This window comes from Chelonoidis abingdonii, chromosome 6 (genome assembly GCF_003597395.2).
Source record: "Chelonoidis abingdonii isolate Lonesome George chromosome 6, CheloAbing_2.0, whole genome shotgun sequence".
In the NCBI taxonomy this organism is placed as follows: Eukaryota; Metazoa; Chordata; order Testudines; family Testudinidae; genus Chelonoidis; species Chelonoidis abingdonii.
In genome coordinates this window covers 106,109,245-106,133,273 of record NC_133774.1, presented here as the reverse complement: position 1 = coordinate 106,133,273, position 24,029 = coordinate 106,109,245, and the positions used below count along the sequence as shown (strand labels likewise).

The 24,029-nt window shown below is 38.7% G+C and overlaps 1 protein-coding gene across 4 annotated transcripts in view; it reads right to left on the bottom strand.

The window, feature by feature from the left end:
* Positions 1-24,029, bottom strand: part of MLLT3 (MLLT3 super elongation complex subunit) — a 231,022-nt gene that overhangs the window by 5,854 nt on the left and 201,139 nt on the right. For 3 of the 4 annotated variants that reach the window (XM_032797555.2, XM_032797556.2, XM_032797554.2), the window contains 5 exons: positions 21,512-21,590; positions 15,821-15,953; positions 12,358-12,457; positions 8,785-8,856; positions 7,283-7,354 (listed from right to left, as the gene is read on the bottom strand). In XM_032797555.2, the coding sequence (XP_032653446.1) occupies positions 7,283-7,354; positions 8,785-8,856; positions 12,358-12,457; positions 15,821-15,953; positions 21,512-21,590 (456 nt within the window). Of the gene's footprint in view, positions 1-7,282; positions 7,355-8,784; positions 8,857-12,357; positions 12,458-15,820; positions 15,954-21,511; positions 21,591-24,029 lie in introns of those variants that run through there. The other variant, XM_032797557.1, reaches the window with a different exon arrangement.

The following is a 24,029-nucleotide window of genomic DNA, read 5'->3' as shown; positions in this document are numbered from 1 at the left end:
AACTTAAACTATTGAAAAAAAAACTTACGTACATTTGACACTATAAAAATATTCAAGACATTGCTGATCTTGGAAGTACGGATATTTGTGTAGAATTTTTTTTAATATGGGCAACTGTTAAGGAGATTTCATTAAATCCTGGACAGGTCAAGACTGAAGATATTATGTAAATTTTTTCTTAGACTGTAAGCTCTTATGGGAAAGGGACTCCGCTTTTGTATGCATTTGTAAAGCACATAGAACAATGGGGCCATGATCCTCATTAGAAGCTCTGGCTATTGCTGTAATAAACATTTTCTGCACATGTAGTTCTACTTTTCATTTGATGTTGAATTTTACCAATTTAGTATGAGACTCAGTTAAGTTACTCTTTCTGATTTTTAAATTACAGCCTGTTTAAATTTTCTTCAGACAAATGTCTATCAGTTTCACTAAAACTTTGCATCATACTGTGCACATTACACTATGCTGTATTACAATATACTTGCACACAATTATGACTGACATACAGCTATACTCCAATTTTATAGCTCTGCAGCCCAAGCCCCTTGAGCCTGAGTCAGCTGATATGGGCCAGTTCGGGGTGTTTCACTGCAGTGTAGAAGAGCTCTTTTATTTCAAACCTGCAAGCTCTCATGAGGTTGGATATTAGGAAAACACTTTTTCAGTAGGAGAATGGTGAAGCACTGGAACAGGTTACCTAGGGAGGTGGTGGAATCTCCTTCCTTAGAGGTTTTTAAGGTCAGGCTTGACAAAGCCCTGGCTGGGATGATTTAGTTGGGGATTGGTCCTGCTCTGAGCAGGGGGTTGGACTAGATGACCTCTTGAGGTCCCTTCCAACCCAGATATTCTATGATTCTATAATAGATAATGGAGTTTGACTCATCCCTATATGAAACAATCTGTTGTTACAGATGCCTTATTTTGTTTTTGAGCACATTATCTAACCTGTTGTTCCTTTTCCAACAGTAAAAGAAAAATACTCTTATTATAAATGATGGATAGAATATAGACTAGAATGATAAATCTGGTAAAAATGTAATAGTTGTAGAGCAATGTAAATAACTTATTTAATAAAAAATAAAGCTGTGACTAATCCAAAGACAACATTTGTTTAATTTCTCCCTCTCATTTTCATTCTTTGAACAAATGGTTCTTCCTGCCTGTAGCAGAGAGGAAGAGGCTTACTATACTAAGCTAAATGAAATAATGTGCAGTGGGGTTCTGAACTGGAGGATTGGACCACACCATTTGGAAACAACGTAACAATGACAGAGAAGAACACCTCTTTCAGAATTAAAACTGCGCTTTCTAACTAACTACATAAATTCTTTTTCCCCAGGTGAGGAAAAAAGGTTCAGTTTGGATTTCAAATTAGGTCAGAACTCTGAATACCGAAAATCCAAGTTCAGACATTGCTCCTGAAATTGATTCTGGTTTATCTGCACTTCATTTAAAGCTGTGCCTCTCAGGTTTATTTTTTTTCACTGTGGGACTTTTAATCTAATACATTCTACTTCATCTGTCCATTTGATCATTAACAACCCACCCAACCCCAACCTTTTCCATCTCCTCAGGTCCTGAACTGATTTTAAGAGCAAAACCTTAAATGATGAAACAAAATACTAGATACCAGACAGCAAATAACTATAATATGTGGCAACTTCTCTCTTTTAGAGATAGTCCTTAGTCCTCTCTAATAACAGAAACATGGGAAGAAATCCAACCTCCTTTTGTAAAGTTAGGACTATAATCCACATCACTAGTGCATCATCTCCAAATACAACAACTAGTTCATAATCTAGTTTATGTACATTGGAGAAGATAAGAGGTAGCCCTCCTTTGAAGAATTCTATTTAACATGTTTCTCTGTGATACTGTGCCAGAACAGTACCCTTAGCTAACTTCCCTAACAATATACTTGATTTTTTAAATATAAAAACACTTAAGAGCGTTAAGAGATGCATTTTTAAGAAATGTGTACACTTTAAAAAAACAGATAAAAACCTCTTTTATTGAGCAGTATCTACTTCAGGCTTTTTAAGCCCTAGACTAAGTAATATAAACATTTTAACCCTATCCCTCATCCTAGTCTCAACAAATATATCCACTGTGCCAAGGGCACCCTGATAAATCAGAGTGAAATGAACCCCAAAAGTTTTAAGGGACGTACAAAAATACATCAGGATAGACCCTGAGAGTTCTATGAAAAGCTTCTAAGATTTTGGAGTTCCTGACTGCCTGCCAACGAGAGTAGTGTTCATGACTTATAATATTAGCGCACACATCCTTATGCTATTAAAAAATACTAGAAAAAGAATAAAAGGTTTAGATTAGTTGCCAGGAAGCCTGACAGTTATAATGTTAGAAACACAACATTAAAGTGTTTTATTCTGAGTATCCAGGCAGCAAAGTCCAAAAAGATCCCATTTGTGAGCTTTGCTTTTCTGCTTTAATGTACAATTCTGTTTACATAACATCGCTCCAGATCAGTTTTATCACCATCCATCACGCCGCAACAATTTATCTGTCTTAAACAAGAAAATGAGCATGTGTGCATGAGGGGACTAGAGTGCAAATGACGACAAACCCATTTTCAGTGTACGGAGGGTTTTAAACCATTTGATAGTTCCCAGATTTGCAAGCTTCCCTCAGATGCCCACATTTTCAAAACTTGGATGCCACCTGAAGTTAAGCACCTAATTCTATATTTAGATACCTAAATGAATGGCTTGTTTCTCAGTGGGGCTCAGCACTTGTGATTTCCATTGGTTTCTCCTCATCTCTAGGCTTCAGAGCCCAAGCTCCAGCCCGAGAAACATCATCAAGGCACTGTCTAAACAGCTATTTCTAGAGCTCAAGCCCCATTAGCCTGAGTCTGTTAACCCATGCTGGGAGGCTTGCTCCCATGGACTGCGTAGACATACCTGTGATGCTCAGTGTTTTGGAAAAGCCCTTGACTTTGACAGAACTATGACAGCTTACATAAGTGTAGGATGTGCCCCCTTGTGCCTAAACGTATGAGGCAAAATCCTGGCCCATTGAATTTGATGGCAAAATTCCCAGTGACTTCAGTGAGGTCAGGATTTCACCCACGGTGACTAAGTATGGATTCAGGCACCTAACTTCAGGGAACCAAGTTTAACACATTGTCGAAATATAAGCTTGAGTACTGGTAAATGGCTAACTTAATCTGCTGCTGTTTCACTTCTAATTGCATAAAAGCTGTTGCATTATTAGAAGTCTCACTCCCTTCTATTTATCATACATATTCCCTAGAAGAGTGTCAAACAGATTGTTAAGGGTTAATGTCTCTTCTACCTGTAAAGGGTTACAAGCAGGGAACTGGAACAGCTGACCAGAAGACCAATCAGGAGACAAGATACTTTTAAACCTTCAGGAGACAAGATTACTTTAAACGCTATGGAGGATGGATACGGGAAGTCCTTTTGTGTGTGTTCCTTGTCCAGCTGTCTGTTGATTCTTCTCCTCGGGGGGTAGAGATGAGACCAGACCATTAAATACAGGCTCATCTTAGAGTTTCTGTCGTCACATAGTAAGTAAAAACAGCTGCGGTTTAGGCCTTTTTAATTGTTTCCTCTATTTTGCTAATTGTGGATCTGGCCATCTGGTTAACTTTATGTATGTGTAGTTGGCTGGGAATCATTTTTTGATTTGTATTGGTACTGGGGGAAAGTTTTCTTTCTGTGTTCTAGTATAGCGTATAGACCCCTGTATATATTACATTCTTGAAGTTAGAGATAATTCCTTTACTTTTCCCTTTCTCATTTTATTAAAAGCATTTCTTTTATAAGAGAATAATCCTGACCTGTGGGATTGATTTTCCTCTGGTTGTTAAGGCTGAGGAACGAAGGGAGGGGGATCTCTTTGTGTTAGATTTACGGAGCGTGAATCTGTACTGCCTCAGGGGAAGAGGGAAGGGGGAGGAAAAAACCTGCTCGGTGTGTTTCATGGAGTTTGAAGCACAGGATCTTCTAGGGGAACCCAGGGAGGGGAAGCCTAGGAGTGACACTAGTGAGGGAAAGAGTTTATTCTCCCTGTGTTAAGATCCAGGGGATCTGGGTTTGGGGGTCCCCAGGGACGGTTTTGGGGAGACCAGAGTTTATCAAACACTCAGAGTTTTGATTGGTGGCAGTATATCAAATCTAAGGTGGTAATTAAGCTTAGAGGAATTCATGCAGGTACCCAAATTTTGGACGCTAAGGTTCAGATTTGGGAATTATACCTTATGACAAAGAGAAAATGGGGAAGATTATTTTTTAAATGTGATTTTTGTTGCAATTTCATTCTGGTAGCACATCCCCACCTCCCACAAATACTAGTAAATAGATTTCTCATGTGGCTCAGTTCTTGGTCATCCGATCTTTTCCATCTATATTCTCCCTCTTGGCCAATTCATAAGTACCTTTAGCCTTAACTACCACCTTTACATTGACATTACTCAAATATGTATCTTTTGACATCTCTGATGTTGTATAATAATACTCCTGTCTGCTCTCCCTGCCTCAAACTTGTGGACTCATCTCCTTCAATTAATTGTCTCACAGAGAATTGCTTCTCTTGGGCAAGAGCAGCATCCTCAATCAGCCATATCTTTCTTACTTTTTTCTTCAACAGAGAACTCCTGTTTGCTATTGCCATTCATAGACTTGGTGACAACTGAGCCTGCAAAACTTTTCTCTTCCTTCCATAGTCCTCAATTCTGCAAGGCTACATCTCTCATCAGATATTCAGCATGGCCTACAAGTACCACTACTTCAACTTTAACCCTGCTAAAGTCCTCATCTATGCCTTCATTTTTTCTTCCTCTGACTTGCAACCCCTTTATGTCCCTGCTCTTCAGACTATCGCATGCAGAATACTGCTGCCTGCTCTTTTATATACCAAAAGAGATCATAAACTCCTCCCAAAGAATCTCTCTCCATAGTCTTTCAATTACTTCCTAGGTTCCACTTCAAAACTGCCTTCATTTTTAAAACCCTACATGGATAGACTCCAGTTTCTCTCTCCCATATTTCCTCCCTCTGCTCCTCTCTAATATGGATGGATCAAAAGCTTCTTTAAAAGTAAAGTCCTGTTACCAACAATCAAGGCATTTTTCTATATGAAGTTACTACTATAAATAAGTCCTGGTATCAGAGACGGTTTGCTAACACAGAAAATGGGTAACTATTCCTGCTCTTTTTTCTAGCTTAATTGGATGGCAGAAGCCTTTTGTGGTCAATATTTTACAACTCCTAACTACATCAGCAAAATAAAATTTTACCACTGTCTTGGCCTGAATAACCTTCCCATAAATTCAGCTGTCATTGGACCTGTACTAACAGCCTGGGGCACATTCACAGCTCAGGGACAGGATTTGTAGAACAATGATCTCATAAGGTGCTGGACAGTATTGGTACTTAATAAACCTAACTTTTATAACTGGAGTTCATTAGGCACTAAGCTAGGTTGAGACATGCATTATGGTATCATAATCACACTCTTCACACGCATTACGAAGCAAAGGTCGAAGAATGAGTGCTTTCAATCTTCTGAGAAACTCATTTAGCATAAAATAACATTTGCCCTGGAGAGTCTTGAGGTCAATTTATAATTCATGGGTTTTTGTTTTTACATTTCTTTACTCTTCATAGTCAGAAAGAGACGTTGAAGATCTCCATTTAAATTTTGTCGCTCTTCAGAAGGTCTCCATCCTCGTTCTCCAGCATGGGAGTGAGGAATCAAAGCAAGTAACCTCTCCAACACTAGCGATACTCCAATATGAGGCACAAAAGCTGCTTCTGTGACTTAAACCACCATCTTTCCACCAATGACAGAAAACTCACCTCCATAAGAAACTTCAACACCATTAGACCAAGAAGAGAAACAGTAAAATTACTGACACAACTTGGATTATCCTACCCATTTCCCTATTTTTCTTTCTTTTTTTTTTTTTGGCTCACTTCCACCTCTGTCTCCTGTTTGTGGATGGTTTAAAGATAATTGTAAAGATGGTTTAAAAAAGTTTTCACTTGCCACTTCCAGACACCTAGGTCCTATGCTCTGCTGAGTTATGGAAGCCCTTCTGGAGTTAGCTTTTCCCACCATTTTGCTTGGTGACCGAAGCTTCTTCAATTGGCAATGAAGAGAAAATGAACTCTAGCGGCAAAGTGTGATTAGAAACAACAATATGTTAAAGACATACTGAACTTGGACAAGAATACTCAGAGATTAAATTTGACACAGTCAGCTGGGGTCCTGTTTAACTAGAAATATCCAAATCTGAGATCTTCTGCGTTATACTGAACTTGCGCTACTTTCTCATGATCAGTCACAAAAAAATGTGTGAACAAATATGCACTCATGGATTAATGCTGAAGGTCTGCAAAGTATTTTGCTTTTATATGTACTTTTGCAAGTGTTGAGAAATTTACTGATTGCAATCAATTGGAACTGGTAAAAATCTCAAAGTGCCTATCGCTGTGGTATCTAATTGCTGTAAACACAATAAAGCCATCTACTACAATTACTTCTGCTTTGTTAATAATGTAAATTGTTTCATCTCTACCCATTTGTAATCCAACAGTACCTGACAATGCCGAGATCACTGAATGCAGATAGAATATAATGCAAGTCATTTCTTACCACTGTATAATGCTATCAGAGTATTTGAAGCTTTTTTAGTTCTGACCAACTAGTTTACACCAAAGTAATCAATTGTCTCCCATGACTGAGGAAGAGTAAGGAATGAATATACTGTGTTTTACTATAAAAGTGACATTTGTTTTCATGATCACTCTTTGAAACTGTATTTTATTGCTTTTTACCAAGGATTTCATCATGGTTTTCCAAAAAATAAACAGGATTCTTGCCCAACTCTTCAATATTTCTACTCATTTTGCCCTCCCACAAACCATATTTTATTGGCCTGTGTCCAATTTTCATGAATCAGCAGCTTGAAAAATGTACTGATCAATATTGTAAATTAGTGACAACATTTAGCTCAAATAAGCACTATTTTTATATCTGTCAGTAAACCTGGAAAACTCAAGGGAATCGATTCCAACTCAAAAGTGTGCTCATGTGTGGAAATGGAATGAAAAATTGTGTGATATAGTTCTTTAGGTCATATTAACATTCTGAATAGGCAATATATTATGCAGTCTCAGGCCTGAGAGCTATGAAGTCAGATTATAAAGCTTTAGGTTAAAAGAGGAAGAACAGATTTGGTTTCTTGACTTTGTTGAGCACTCTGATACTGCACAAGAGCTCTCCTCACCTGTTGCAGTACATGCCTTTCCCTCAACGTCATTAATCTTCTGTGGAGCTCTACTAGTTCATCGAGATATGCCTGAAAACAATCCCCCCCGCCCCAACAAAGAACCTGTTAAGGAATAGTTGTGTATTTCCACAAAATCCAGATTTTGTACAGAGTATTTACAACATCATTTGTATTCTCATTTGACTTGTTCTCTTTAGTTTGGCAAGGGAACTAAACATTTAACTCCAGCCAATTAAACAGTATGTGTTTCAGGCAACCACCAGTTAAACTTTTTTACTTCATAATGTTGAAAAACTTTAAGGGGCCTTTGAAGTAATTTCACTATATCAGATATTCAAAAGAATTTCACAAAATCCTGTTTGTTCTCCAGTATGATAGAAGTTTGCATTCTATCACCAAGGGCCATTTTTGAAATTGATGAACCACTGAATCTTGAAGAGCAAGTTGAATAATAGACAGGAAGTTTTAAGATGCATGAAGGCATGCGTAAGAAAAAGTGAGCCACTTATTCAGAGGGGATCAAACTCCCGCCCGCCCCCTTGGAACTTAAACACTAATTCACACCAGGGGCAAATCCTTCCACTCCCTGCCACAGTAAAACTCATCTACTTCTCATCTCATCTATGGCTGCCCACTAGCATTTATGGAGTAACACATGGGTACCAAACATGTAGGTCACAGCCTCCAAGGGAAAATCTGATCTGATCTGAGGAGAGAGGGGGACAGAGGGTCATGATCATCCTTCCTCTTTTTATGGTTACTTTTTTTCCCATGATAACACATGATCATGGATGGAAAAGATTGAAAACTTCTGGTCTAACAAAGCAGTGCTATGTACTAGGTCATAGACAATCTGGGAATGGGAAACCAAATTAGGAGTTTCAGACTCGTGGTAGCACAACGAGGTTACTACTCGTAAATTCTACACCATTTTTGGGCTTACACTGGGGGATTACATTATGTTAACTAACACAACATTAAAACCCATGTTAGAACTCACTTAACCATTCCAGCTGACAAAATTTCATCATGATAATCCCTCTGTATGCTGAGTGCTAATGAACGCTTAGCATAATGCTAGTTAACGTGTTATATCAGACTTTCATTTCCCAGTGAACACCAGCCCTTGGAAAGGATTCTGTAAAATATTTTTATTAATTGCCTGACACTTATATTGTAAGATCTTTAGTGTGGGAACTGTCTTTTATTTGTTCTATAAAGCACTATAAAAATTTGTGGCACTGTATACATAAAACAAACAATAGGTGGTAGATCTGCATCCAGTGAACTTTGCCAAAGCTTTGAGGGGACAATGCTTGCAAAGAAAAAAGGAGAAAAGCACAATGCCGTATTTAAGAATCACTTAGAGCAGAGATATACTAACCAGTGAGTTTTCTGTTTTGTAACAAAAATAATACTGTAAAAGAGATGTAGAAGAGAAAATATATCAACTTCATGTGGCTTTCTAAATAGTTTATTGCCATCACATTCATATTTACCTTATCACATTCACCATTCTTTATTTGTTTATCAGATTTACTTTGCTTTATTGGACTTTTCACTTCTAGAATCTGGAAAAGAAACAGAAAATGCTCTAAGTTTTAAGTGCATCTATGGGCTGTATGAATTTTAAAAAAAATAAGAAAATGTTTAAAAAATGCTGTTACATAAAAACACAAAGAATATAAAAATGTCTGGAAGAAACCACAGCCAAACCTTGCAAATAACCCTTCACAATCTTTGACCTAACAAACCTACTCAATCATCTTTTCTTAGAAGTAACTTACATCACAAAATGCTGAATCATGACGAGATGGTTATATAAGAGTAATACTGATGCTAAATAACTTGATTCTATATCATTTTAAAGCTTCCTGGACTGTTTTTTGTGTGGTCTTTATTTGAACCTTGGCAGGTTAAGAGGTCTAAATTTTTGAATATATGCATAGTGCTGAGGCAAACTCTACCTCCTTGGTAAAGGCTACATGCATTTAATGTGCAGTATGATTAATATGCTTTATTATCATCTTTACTGTTGCCTACCTTTTCTGAAGGATACAGTTTTTGAAATGTAGCTAATCTAGTGTTTGCATGAGCTGCAATTGTGCAAAAACAGTGTTTAATCAAAGATAATGATCATGCATTTACATAGCACTTTCATTCAGTATGATTACACACTATTTTACAAACTTGGGCCTACACAGTGTGCAAATTATATATCAGTGTCTCTTCCACAAATGCTGAAATTTAGTCACCTCTAGGTAAAGAATGTGTCAAATAGTCAAGAGTACACAATGCTACTATATGACAGTTTTAGGACAGAAGTGAGGAATGGGATTTTTTTCCATTTCAAACTGAATATGTAATCAGAATGTTACTACTCAATTTGGAGTGTGGCCAGTTGCTATGAGAAGTATCACTGGCTGCTTACTGGTCACAAATGATCAGGCTTTCTGTTTTATACCTCATCACAAAGAATATATCTCCAGTGGCACAGTTTCCCCTAACAACATGCTAACAACGTTATCATAACACAACACCAATTTCAGTATGAAAATTACTCAGTCAGGGCTTGTTAAAAATTAAGATTTTTTGATACTCTCACACCCAAACATGGGTCTTTCATCAGTTTCCACCAACTCCTAGTATCTCCCCCAACTCCTGAAGTCCCCACAGATCGCACCTAGGTGTTACCTTGGGTGACTGACACCTTATAAATGAGAAAAAAAACAAAAGTGTTCTGCTACTTTCCAACATAGACAAGACAACTATAGGTCTGTTTTATCCTAACTGTTTATTTTACAAAGGATGGTACATGCCCAGAATGCAACACATGAAGCTCACCTGAAAAAAAAAATTCTTAGATTTAACAAGCCCTGGGCTATTGCAGTTTGGGGTGGAGGAAGATAAATCTTATCTTGACAAAATGTGAATGCTTCTGAGCAAAATGCCAGGCTTTTCAGGTTTTTCTTTGTTTTTCTTTTATTTGTTTATTTTTAAAGGGAAAAAGCTTTTATCAGTTTACCTAGGAGTGATGAAATTTTGATATACAGTAGCCCTAACATCAGAAATGGTTTTCATATAATTTCACTAGCCTGGAACACCGAGAAAGCTTGAAGGAATTGCTCACTTATAATCTGTCAAATGTGGCTATTGAAATCCAGTAGCATTCTCTCCAATACCCAAAGCACCCTAGTTTGGATGAGATGTGTCACTAAACATGTTAGAAAAAGCTTACGCAAAGGCTCATATTAACTCAGTATTTGTAACTCTCAAACGTGCCTGAAGTTGATTCCTTCAGTCACTAATCTGTAGAGGGCACTGTTTTCCCTAATCTGTAACAATATGGTTCTGTAGTGCGAACCTATTTTGTAACACAGGCCTAATTACACCAGTCAGGAAAATCATGGCAGTACCTTGCTTACAAGAACTATGTTTAAATATGGTTCTGACTAACACAATTGGAATTCTAGTGCAGGTAGGCCTGATCGTTCGCCAAAGTATACTTTCTACTTCATCTGTTAAGACAGTGTGCGAATGCTTTAAGATAGTGAGCTGTTCACTTCCAACTGGTATCTCTTTAAATACTCCATGATGTTTGGAGAGACCAAATGAGCACATAGAAGTTTATGGTGCTCATTGGAGTAGACAGGCCTGGCAGGCGCGAAATCGTGGCCAAAAGGATCATGCCTAGTGAGAGAGAAAGATACAATTATGATTTCCCTGCACAAAACCAGGTGAGATTTTCAAAAAGCAACCAGCTTTGGTTATCCCTATGTAGAGATCATTCATTTTCCTTGCATTCCAGTATCCAAAGGAAGATTGTCCAGAATTAAGTGATAGCTGAAAGGAAATGGAAATGTCACTTTATGTATGTTTGTAAAAGTGATCTTTCTCCAAAGTTCATGTAGAAATCAATTAAAATATCAAGAGAATTTTTGATTGATCCTGTTAACGCTTACTGACTGTGAAATGACCTGGATTTCTTTATCGTTATTACAGGTGCTCCTGCTAAACACAGAGCATATCTCCTTTTCTGCAGCATATCCTAATCTAATTGATATAAACAAATTATTCATGTATTGCTGTTAGCATTGATACATTTGTGTGTTATTAGAAAAGGAATGGATGGTATATTATTTATGTCAGGAAAGAGAATTAATTTTCCTGAAGGAAGGCAGGGAGTGCTGTCTAAGATCACCTGTAACACCCAAGTTAAATTTTTTTAATTAAAACAGTGGATCCATTTTATCCACATTGCCACTATAAACATGTACTTATTCTCATTTAACTTAGCCCAGCTATATGAGAGTTTAGAGTGCGACCAAGTTTCCTCTGCAGTAGATTTATGTTCTGTTTTGTCACCAAACACAAGTATATAAATTACTTTAGTTATATATCTTTATACATTTTGAATGTCAATTGCTTTAAAGATAATAGCAAATGCATATATTGCAGTATGCTCATGTGTTATTAAAAACTCCATTAATTTAGAAAGATGTTGTGATCTAACAGATTAGGTATGAGGACCTCCTGAGTTCTAATCCTTGTTTCCTACTGACTCATTGTACAGAGTTGGGTCAGTTAACTTATCTTTCAGTTTCTACACCTGCCAGATGAGATAATGCTACTTACCTATCTCAACAGTGCTACAAAGACTAGCTACTATTTCTACAGTGCTAAGCATTATTTACTATAAATATAACAAAATACTTTATTTAATATGGCTAATTAAAACTTTGAGATGCAGACCAAATGAAAAAAAAATTCCTGATTACATGTGAACCAAAAGTTACACTAAGAGTAGGATTGCTACTGTAAAGTCACGTCATAACAAGTTTACCCTTTACAATAGTATGACTTAATACAACAAAAGTATTGTTTTCCATAGAATACTGCCATATACATTGCTCATCCGCTTTACACAGAATATTTGTTCAGCCAAATATATTCAAGTTCAGGGTAAAAGAAAATTAATTAGTCAGAAAATTAAAGCAATCAAGGACACAAGCCTAGCTCCAAAGCTTTTAGTGCAGACAAGCCACTCTTATGTGTAGGGAACCTCACTGTACCTGATTGTTGTTGGTTTTTAATAAAGGTGGTGGAGGTTCATGATGTAGAGGTGAGGAAGCTGAACTGCTGTCACTGTCACTACCGTCACTTAGACTAACCCTGAGGAAAGAGAAAGCCACAGAAATCAGATATAAAAACAAAGGCTGAACACACTGCCACTCCTAGATCACACTTGTAGGTGGGAGACTGAGAACATTCTTTGCTACACAAGCTGTCATTAGTTATCGGAACTTTGAAAGTGCAGCTGTGCTGTCAGTTAAGGGCAGGAACCCACCAAAAGTCACCCTGCTGCTGCTTTGAAGCCTTCCAGCGGAATAAAGAGTATTAATAAGCAGAGCCGGCTCCAGTGTTTTTGCCACCTGAAGCGGCAAAAAAAAAAAAAAGAAAAAAAGAAAAAAAGCCACAATCGGCAGCACTTCAGTGGCAGCTCTACAGCTGCCACTTTATTCTTTGGCAGCAATTCGGCAGCAGGTCCTTCCCTCCGAAAGGGACTGAGGGACCTGTCGCCGAATTGCCGCTGAAGAGGCAGACGTGCCACTCCTCTCCATTGGCCGCCCCAAGCACCTGCTTGCTGTGCTGGTGTCTGGAGCCAGCCCTATTAATATGGAGTGTGATATGGAGAACTGGAATAGCTGCCCTCCCATAGATCCTTCACCTCCATGACTGAAGTGCTATACTGTTATTTCATAGTTGTCGCTATGAAACAGAATCTCAATGAGGCAGGTGTCCCAATTGCAGAACCCCCCGGAAATTGTGAGCGAGAAGAACAAATTCTTAAAACGTTTTAAAGAATAAAATGTGAATTCACCACAGCTACTCTGCCTTCCTTCCATAATCTTCCAAGCTTGCATACTTCCTGCTTATATAAGTGCTTCACTAAAAGTTAATTAAGACATCAACAATATAATAAGTTTATCATAAAATAATTTTATTACATTCTTTTTTCTGATTGACAAAGCACTTTTCCCACTCCAATGCTCAGCATAACACATAGTAACATACACTGCAAATTTGAAGATTGTTAGGAGCTTTTTCTTTCTCAATGTCAATTATCAGAACTTACTGGTAAAATGTATCACAAAAATGGCAACTTCCAACACAATCAACTCTTTTGGGATCCTTTCTGTATCCTTTTATCCAATACCCCAAAGACATAAAACTCAAAAGCAAGAGGAATAAAGTTCTATGAATTACTGTGCAATAACTCTGCAAAGGTCTGTAACCCATTACCTTACAAACTGTAAGCACTGTAAAGACAGATGGTTTTTGCGCAAAGAGACAGATGAATTGAAATTGGACAGGGTGGCCAACCTGAGCCTGAGAAGGAGCCAGAATTTACCAACATACAGTAACTCCTCATTTAACGTCCTCCTGCGTAATCTTGTTTCAAAGTTATGTCGCTGCTCAGTTAGGGAACATGCTCGTTTAAAGTTGTGCAATGCTCCCTTATAATGTTGTTTGGCTGCCTGCTCTATCCACTGCTTGTAAGATTCTGTGGAAGAGCAGAGACTTTATATGGGAGCATTGCAGAAGTTCCTCTTCTCTGCTCCCCCCACCCCGCCCAGCGCTTCCACATCTCCCCATCTCTCCCTCCCAGAAAGTCCTAAGTGCCGCCAAAAAGCGATTTGGTAGTGCTTCGGACTTGGGGGGGATGGGTAGAGGAGCAGGTACGTGAAGAGCTCCAGAGAGAAGGTGGAACAGGGATGGGAAGAGGTGGGACTGGAGCATCCCCCGGCAAAGTCAGCTCCTGTTCTTCTCTGGGGAAGCTGCTGTGGCGAAGGTGCTTCCTAGCGTCCTTGCCTGCAGTGGGCTGGGCCTGTGTGAGGTAAACCAGGGGCACTTCCCAACCACAGTACAGTACTGTACAGTATATAATGCTTTTTTTATGTGCCAAAAAAATTTCCTTGGAACCTAACCCACTGCATTTACATTAAATCTTATGGGAAAATTGGATTTGTTTAACATTGTTTCACTTAAAGTTGCATTTTTCAGGAACATAACCACAACGTTAAGTGAGGAGTTACTGTACATTGCCAAAGAGCCACAGTAATACGTCAGCAACCCCCCATCAGCTATCCCTTCCTGGTCCCAGAGACTCCAACCCACTGGCAGCCCTGCTGATCAGCACTGCTCCCTCCCTCCCCACACCTCCCGATCAGCTGTTTCGTGGCATGCAGCAGGTTCTGGGGGAGAGGGGAGGAAGAACAAGGACATGGCAGGCTCATGGGAGGGGGTGGGAAGGAGTGGAGTGAGAGTAGGGCCTGTGGCAAAGCCAGAGTTTGAGCAGTGAGCACACACACCCCCAGCACATTGGAAAGTTGGCACCCGTAGCTCTAGCACCAAAGTTGGTGCCTATACAAGGAGCCACACATTAACTTCTGAAGAGCCACAGCTTGGCCACCCCAGTCTAGGCTGTAAACACTGCATGGAGGGGAATGTTTACTTGGTTTTTTTTTTAAGTTACCCACTGAGTTTAAAAAAATGTTTTATTTAGAAACACCAAGACCCCCAAACAAACCCTCTACAGCTGGAGACAGATGGGACCAGAAGTGCCTTATAAATTATATTTAACATTAATATTCCAATTCAGAGGTTCTCAAACTGATATCTGTGGAATGGTAGCTGTTCATAGGGCCTGCTTTTCTCCTTGATTCCAGATGACAAACTGCATTAGAAAGACAGCTAAACTACATTTAATACTTTCCTAATATTACTCTTCCATATAATCAATTGCTCAAATTGACACTCAAGTGTCATGTGATCATGAAGGATAAGAAAAGAAGTCCAAAAGAACGTCTTTAAAATGAGGTATCTACCCACTATGAAAAGTTTGAGAGCCCCTGTTCCACCTTTTAAAGGATTATCAATAACATATGGCAACAGCTTTAGAATGTATGATGAATTTCTCTTTGTTATGTCATACTGAAGTCACAGTCGGGATGCAGAACTGATAATAAAAGATCAGGCCAGAAACCTCACCATTTTTGGGACTAGGGCTGGCAATACACCCTCCATGAACTGGACACTATGGAAATTGCTTAGATAAGTCCCTCTAAAACAATGAACTTTGACAGCTTTATATACGTCAATCACAAGATTTGTGGGTTAACTTGTACCCGGGGTACAGAACACCTTGCACACAGAGGACCTGATTCTGCTCTCACTTACGTCAATGTGAATCAAAAACAACCTAACAGAGTTACAACAGTGTAAAGCCAGTGAAAGTTAGAGGAGAATCAGGCGCAAATTAACCTTTTTGTGTAGAAGCAGCTCACATCTGGGAGCATCTGATTTGACAGTTTAAAAGTGGCACTGCATATGCATGCTCTTTGTAGAAATTGAATAAATCATCTGTTTGTTGAGCTTAAGCTAGTCAGCTTTTTTTAAAAAAATTGATCTGTCATAACTACTGCTATCATACTACCTCAGGCTTCAAGTTGTTTGCAGTTACAAGATAATCACCTGCGACCTCTACTTCCTCCATGAGTATTTACAGGTCTCTCCATTTCAGAGTCATTCTCATTCTCATCTGCTTCATCCGATTCATCTTCATTATCATCAGAATGCAGATCTTTCATTATAGACCTCAAGGGACCTGACCAATAGAAATGACAAAACAGGCACAAATCAACAATTGGAATTCAAATTCACTTTGCAATATTCCAGACACATCAGCCTATTATGTAGTTTTACAGAGGGAAAAAAATCCAAAGTGTTAGAGGTGGGGGAAGCCTTAAGCATTAAACAAATGAAGTAATGCATTAGAGGCTTATGCTGCAAACACTTGCACATGAATCATTTACTCCTGCAAGCAGTCCCGTTGATTCCAATGGGCTTACTCATAACAGTAAAATGACCCATGTGTCTAAGTGTGTACAGGACTGGGCCCCCTGGAATGTAGCTGAAGCAAAATATTTTCATACCAAATATTCCCCATTGCATGTTTTAATTTAAGAAAAATTGAATGTTCTATTTTTTATTTTTATAAATGAGATACTTATAAGCTGCTAGCCTTCCCCCTTCCCTCTTTTGCAAAGGTTATTCTCTATCAATAAAGTTCTACAGAAACATATTGGTAATAGTATATTTGTTAGGTTAATCCATGTATTGAAAAGCAGAGTTTAATAAATCATTCTGATTGTAACTTGTTCTGGCCAAGGCAGTCTTTGTCTGCCTGTTTTTGATCTATTTAGATAAAGCTGATCCTTTTATTTCAAGGTCAATTTCAGGTCAAGCAAGTACTTTGCTAGCATTCAGATGTAAGAAGCATGTCAATCCCATGCAACACTGTCCTATCTTTTCCCTTCAATTAATTTGAGGTGCTCAACCTGGTTCTCCCTAAGACTCTATAAAATGAATTTAGGATTTAGTTCTTTCATTGTATCTTTTATTTATTTTGCTATCAAAGGTGGTTTGGCAAAGCTGCATGTTTAACATATCTGTGAAATATAAAAGAGGACAGCTGCTTAAAAGGAGCATGGGTCAGGGTCAACTTGGGAGGCTGAAGGAAGTGAATCAGACCATAGAGAGTTTGAATCTAGATCACATCATATTTGAGAACACAGAGGGCATCCAGGAATGGCATGAGTAGTGGCAGCAATAGTTTATCACTACATTTTTATATTGGCAATAGTTTATTATTATTACATTTTTATGGTGCCTTCAACATAAGATTCTCAAAGTACTTTTTTATCATTAATAAATTAAGCACCACAGTACTCTTGTAACATAGTTAAAGTTCAGTCACAGTTTCAGGACCATGCTTTAACAATGAGACTATACTGCCCCTAGGTAGGGGACTATGATGTAAATTATTTCAATTCTGACAGGGATTACACCAGAGGCACCCAGAGTATCTTTGTCCAAAGTTAACAGTGCTTACAGTTTTAAGACCTACATTTAAAATGGTTTACAAGTAAGGCTGTGCAAGATTTGTTTAAGTTGGCATGGTTTGGACAAATGGAATTCAGTGGGTTCTATTCTGTATTTTGCATACCCTGGAGTCTGCTTGGAGCCAAGCCCTGAACATGGGGCTGATGGGCATATGCCTACTGCATCAGACATGGGCACAGACCACAGGACAGGCAATTCTAATAGCAACAGACTGCCAGCTGACACTGCAGAGGCCAGCAGTGAGCTGAGGCCACTAATCAGGAGAGGACTCCCATCCTTGGCTTCTAATAAGTGTATGTGGAGGATAGTGGTGAATTCCTTCCCCTGGCCCTAGCTAAGAAAGATGATCACCTGCAGCACTACCATGGGGACAGGAAACAGATTGATCAGTTCTGGTCTGCTAGAAGAGATTCCTTTGGCCAACTGCCTTCTTGCCTGTTGCTCTGTGTGGGGAATGAACAGCGGAGGGACAGGACAGCAGAAGAGAATGAGTGAAAGAGCTAAAGCAGGGAATTAATGAGAAATTATGAGAAAGAGGCTGCATTTGAAGAGAGATAGGAAGAAGGAAGGAGAGATTAAGGGGGAGGAGGAAGACAAGAGAAAGACTGGGAAACCAAACAAAAGACCGCATAAGTGGTAGAGGAAGAGAGAGGAAAAAAGGGAAGCATCAACATTCAAAAACGAAGAAATAATAGACAGACATAGGATCGAAGCTGTTAAAAGGTGGATAAGGAACTGGTTAAAAGGGAGACAACAACAGGTCAGACTGAAAGGGGAACTGTCAGTCTGGAGGGAGGTTACTAGTGGAGTTCCTCAGGGACTGGTTTTGGCATCAAATTTATTTAGCATTTTAATTACTAACCTTGGCACAAACAGCAAGTGTGCTCTAATAAAATTTGTGGGTGACACAAAGTTGGGAGGTATTGCCAATATGAAGGAGGACCGGAATATCATACAAGAAGATCTGGATGATGTTGTAAACTGGAGTAATAGAAATGGGGATGAAATTTAATTGTGCAAAGTGCAGTGTTATGCACTTAGGGACTAACAACAAGAATTTTTGCTATAAGGCTGGGGATTTATCAGTTGGAAGCCACAGAACAGGAAACAGACCTGGGTGTATTGGTTGATCATAGGATGACTATGAGCCGTCAATGTGATGCAGGTGTAAAAAAGGTTAATGCAGTCCCAGGATACACCAGGTGAGGTATTTCCGGTAGAGACAGGGAAGTGTTAGTATCAAGGCACTGGTGAGACCTCATCTGAAATACTGTCTGCACTTTGGGTCTCCTGTGTTTAAGAAAGATGAATTCAAACTGGAACAGGTGCAGAGAAGAGCTACTAGGATGATCCAAGGAATGGAAAACCTACCTTATGAGAGGAGACTAAAAGAGCTTGGCTTGGTTAGCTTAACCAAAAGAAGGCTGAGGGGAGATATGATTGCTCTCTATAAATAAATACCAGGGAGGGAGAGGAGGTGTTTAAGTTAACTGACAATGTGAACACAAGAACAAATGGATATAAACTGGCCATCAACAAGTTTAGGCTTGAAATCAGGCAAAGATTTCTAACCATTAGAAGAGTTAAGTTTTGGAACAGCCTTCCAAGGGGAGCAGTGGGGCAAAAATCTAACTAGTTTCAAGTCTGAGCTTGATAAGCTTATGGAAAGGATGGTATAATGGCATATGTCCCATTGCCGACAGCCAGTAGTAAAAATTCCCAGTGGCTGGAGACAGGACATTAGATAGGGAGGGCTCTGAGTTACTACAGAGAATTCTTTCCTGAGTGCTGGCTGGGGAGCCTTGCCCACATGCTCAAGGTCTAACTGATCACCATCATTGGGGTCAGAAAGGAATTTCTTCCCTGGTTAGATTGGCAGATGCTCTTGGAGTTGTTCACCCTCCTCTGCAGCATGGGGCATGGGTTACTTGCAGGTTTAAACTAGTGTAAGTGGTGAATTATCTCTAAATCATGATTTGAGGACAGTAACTCAGCCAGAGATTAGGGGTCTATTTCAGGAGTGGGTGGATGAGGTTCTGTGGCATGCAATGTGCAGGAGGTCAGACTAGATTATCACAATGGCCCCTTCTGACCTTAGAGTCTATAAGAAGGAGAAAAGGAACAAAGAGGAAGAACAAAAATAAGAGGGGCAACAGTAGGTTAAAATATTATATTCAAATTTAACAATATAATGTACAAATATTTAATCTCACACATAGGGCAGCATTAAAAACCAACATTTACCAGTTAAAGTGCTTGGAGGTACCACAATTTTCTCTTATTTTGGCAGAGGACTGTAGGCCACTCTAAACATTTTGCCCCTCCTTTAACCTAATTGGCCTCACCAGTCCTTCTTAGAGTTTTATGTTAGTCTGAACCAAAAGTGAAGCAAAAAATGAAACCAGTGAGTTCTCCTCACCTGCCCCACATAGTCTGCTTCCCTAACAAGCCCAAGCTACTCCTTTACCTTTAAGTGTTGTCTTCTCTGTACATGCAACTATATATACTCAAGTATGCACAGCATAGGGGCATCTTATCTGCTATGTCTCCGGATGTCTTCTGGGGGAAATTAGATGGCCCTCTCTTTGGCCCTTCACAGGGCAGACAGCTGGCTTACTCCTCTCTCCTATGTAGAAAGCCCTCCCACAGCAGACACACAGACATGCATCCACCAGAGGCACAAGACAGACTGCCACACCATATCCCATCCTCAATACACGGCTGCTCACACAATAGCAGACTGGAAGATGCATTCACTTAAGAGGAAAGTCCCAGAACCGAGGAACATCTATTGGCACTTACTGCTGTGACCACACACTTAGCAGTGTTGGTGGTGGGAGGAGGAGAAAAAAGGGCTGCCACCTATTCTGCAAAAGGTTCAGAATTGGAAAATCTGTGCAATGTCCCACATAGAAATCAGGAGGTGGAAGGGGCCAAACTGCTCCCTCTAAAGATATTAGGAGAAGAGGAAAGTGATAGACAACCAGGTTCCCTCCTTGAAAATATATCAAAAAGGTAAGGAAAACATCCACGGCTCTTGGTGGAGTAATGGGGCAGCCCATATATATCATCACCGAGATTTTTGTGAATACTGGTGGGATTCAGTATAAAAGATTTTGCACAGCCTTAGTTACAAGCCAAGTGCCTGAACCTGGGGATGCAACAGCAGCCTATTTTTTTCCTTGCTTTCTTGGTCTAAAGATAGTTATAACACACTGGAAACATTGCTGTCAGAATACAGAGCCAATCAGTAACGGTCACCTTCATAAAACCCTGACAGATATGCATTCTGTTTAGATTTGCTTTTTAAACAGAATCCTCTCTCTGCAGTACTAATCTATTCCATTTAAAAAAAATAAATAAATCTGAGGAATATAAATGCATACACTGAAACAAATTCAATTTTATTCAGTCAAAAGCTTCCTGCTTTAAAAAAACCCAAGCTGATCAAGAACATATCAGTTGTACAATTTGACAAAGTCAAGGAAAAAAGCCAAACAGGAACTAAGTGGTTTAATAGCTCTTACGAATCTCAATTGATTTATATAAAAACTGGTTTGGCAGGCTCTCCTGGCGGAAACTTACATTTCTTTACTGAGTTCTGAGAGAGCCAAAATTATTAGCCAGAAAAATCTAAATGTGTCCTTAAAGACTAACAATAACGTTCTCTATGTCAGATTATTTTTAAAAGTAAATATATCATTTTGAAAGTTTAAGGGCCTAACCCCTTGAGGTGCTAAGTGCTATCCAACTTTTAATAAATTCACTGTGTGTGTGCATGAGCACACAAGGGCGGCAAAGAGTAGACAGAAATGCTCAGTAACTCATTGGATTGGACTCTAGTCTCATGATTCCTCAAAGGGATCCACAAATACAGACCCTTATTCCCTGCATGAAGTCCGATTAACTCCTGAGGGGCTCCATGCAGGAATAAAGATCTACTGATCCTTCTGCAAGATTATGACTGCAAGATCTTTAGGATCTAGCATCTGTAAAGTAGCTAGCACGTTTCTTGGTGCTATGTAACAAATAAATAACCACCGCTTCTGAATGAAAATATACATTTCTCTTTCTGCTTCTTAACATGTTATAATCATGTTCACGTACACCTTGAAGAAAAAGGATGAAGCAGAACAGAGGCTAAGTCACTATTTCAGACTGTGAAAAAGACAGAAAAGTGGTAATGAGATGCCATCAGTCATGTTACTGGTTGGCCCCTTCATTCCACACTTTTCTCAATTTCTTTTCCTTGTTTGGTACCTTGTTGTCTGCTGTTCTGAGATGGTGTAAAACTGGAGCTGGAGCTTGAGCTTGAACTGGCAGGGCTAGGCTGTTCAGACTTAAAAAAAACAGACACAAACACACAGTAATAAATACATTTGCTCCAAACTTTAACAACAACAAAAGAGCACAGTTTACTGCTTCATGCACTTCTCTGCAAGGAAAAATGCCACTAAACAGGATGATATTCACAACGATAATTGTTTCCTGACCATTTCATGGTGTCAGAGAGCCAGAAGGTGTACAAAGTACTATGCATACAAAACATACGCACTGTTACAGGTCATATACAAAAGCTTTTTTTCACAAAACCAATACTCTATACAATAAGCTACCCATGCCCTAATTTGAAAAGTTATATAACATATGGGTTTAAATGACTTTATAATGCAGGCTTGTCCAACTTAAGTTGCAATGTTTTCCAAATAAATCATGACTAGGACTCAGGAGGGAGAAGGGACCCAAGTAAAGCAGGCTAGATGACAAACAGAAAAAGCGTAGGACAATTTTTTTTTTTAACCATCGCCAAAGGATATATTACATACAAATAAAATATATTTTTCTGCTTCCATTTGGGTTTCTCCTCAGCACACTTTTCCCTTATGGAAAAACCCCACAGACTTTATTAAGGATTGAACTAAAAGGGTTTAATTTTTCTAAAGGCATAGATTTCAATAGAACACCTTTCTAAAGAACTGTTAAAACCAACTTTTAGCATTCAATAGAGAATCATAACCTTGCAACAGAATTCTATACAGAGTATATAATTTTCTATTAATTCTATAAATGGCTTAGAATATTTTCTGTAGAACCTTATCAGTTTCATCCATATTAAAATCTATACATTTTTTGCCATAAAGTATACAAGTCTTCTATTGAGTCCTCATGCCTGTTTACCACCATTTTGCAACCACCCCGACCTGACCTCTCCCCCACAACTTTCTATGGCTTCTTGTCTCAATGCCTAAAAATATAAGAGCAAGCAAGAACCTGAAACAAATACAAGACAGCAGAGAAAGCTAAAGGAGAGGCTAAAATCCTTCAACATGAAGAGAAAAATGCCCTACTGGAAGTACGATAACTTGGATTTAGAATTGGAATTTTAAACCCTATTATTAAAAACAAAACCTCCCTAGTCTTTATGTAACTGCATCATTATGATGTGTTATGCAGGTTAAAAGAGAAATCTTCCAACTCTTTTTGGCTATATACTTTCCCCTCTGATTAATATAACACTAAATCTTTGTCAAAAACAACAGCAATAATATCTAGCCATTGTAAAGCTCAGTGCTAACTTGCACTTTTCTGCATACAGCTTTCATAAGTCCAACAGTTGTCTTTTTGTCATAAATCAATCTATTGTTGCCCTTCATAATGAGAAGGCAGATTTACAGCCTTTTACCGTCTTTTCTCACAATCAAAAAGATGCCTATTTGGGCAACAGAACATTTCTTTTTTCCGGATAATGTTTGAGAAAAAAGTAACATCTGTTCCTCTCAAATGAATGACAACTAGAGTTCTCAGACAATTGAAATACAAACTTTGGGCCTGATCCTCCACAAACTGAGTAAATCAAGTCAGTGCAAAAGTCTTTGAGAACTAAATGGGGCTATTCACATGAGTAGAATTACTCATGCATGGGTAAGCATTCACATAATCAGACCTGTAGATATGGAGCCCCACACCCACTCCCCCGAAAATAAGACCTGTTGAAAGAAGCACTCAGTCACAAAATGGCATTAAAATACTATTTTCCCTTTTTCTAAAATGCCTGGCAAGCCATACAAATATTAAAATGAAGATCTTTAACTACACACTATGATCTGACAATACAAACCAAACATTTTGGTCCAAGATTACATCAATAAGAAACAAAAACGGTCAATACAAATGGTAAAGATATCAAGTATCAGGGGGTAGCCGTTAGTCTGTATCCACAAAAACAACAAGAAGTCCTGCGGCACCTTACAGACTAACAGATTTATTTGGGCATGAGATTTCATGTAAAAAACCCACTTCTTCAGATGATAACATTTTCAAAACGAATTTTAGCCTCTTGCCTAGAGTGGTTTCACAAGTTACTCTAAGGTTTTCCTTTATCTTTCAATTTCTGCTTTTGGCAACAAAATTACTTGCTGACAACTGGTTTCAACAAGTTGCCATATGTGTGGTATATTTTTGTCAGTTATTATAATTTTCACACAGAAATTGTAACTTATCTGAACTCAACTGCAAATTCTAAGCTTCCATTTTAAATCAGATCCCAGCCACATAACAATATTTGATTTATAATATTTTTAAAATCTGTAAACCATGGCAAAAACATGTCACATACCTTTGGGTGTGTTTAAGGATGCTAAAAGTTCACTGGTTTCATTTTCGGCTAACACCAGACTAAAGTTTACTTAAAGTAAAAGGCTAACCCTACTAACACTACCAGACATAATGCTTACCACTGCCAACAGTTCCATTGACTTTAATGGAACTGCCTGTAGTG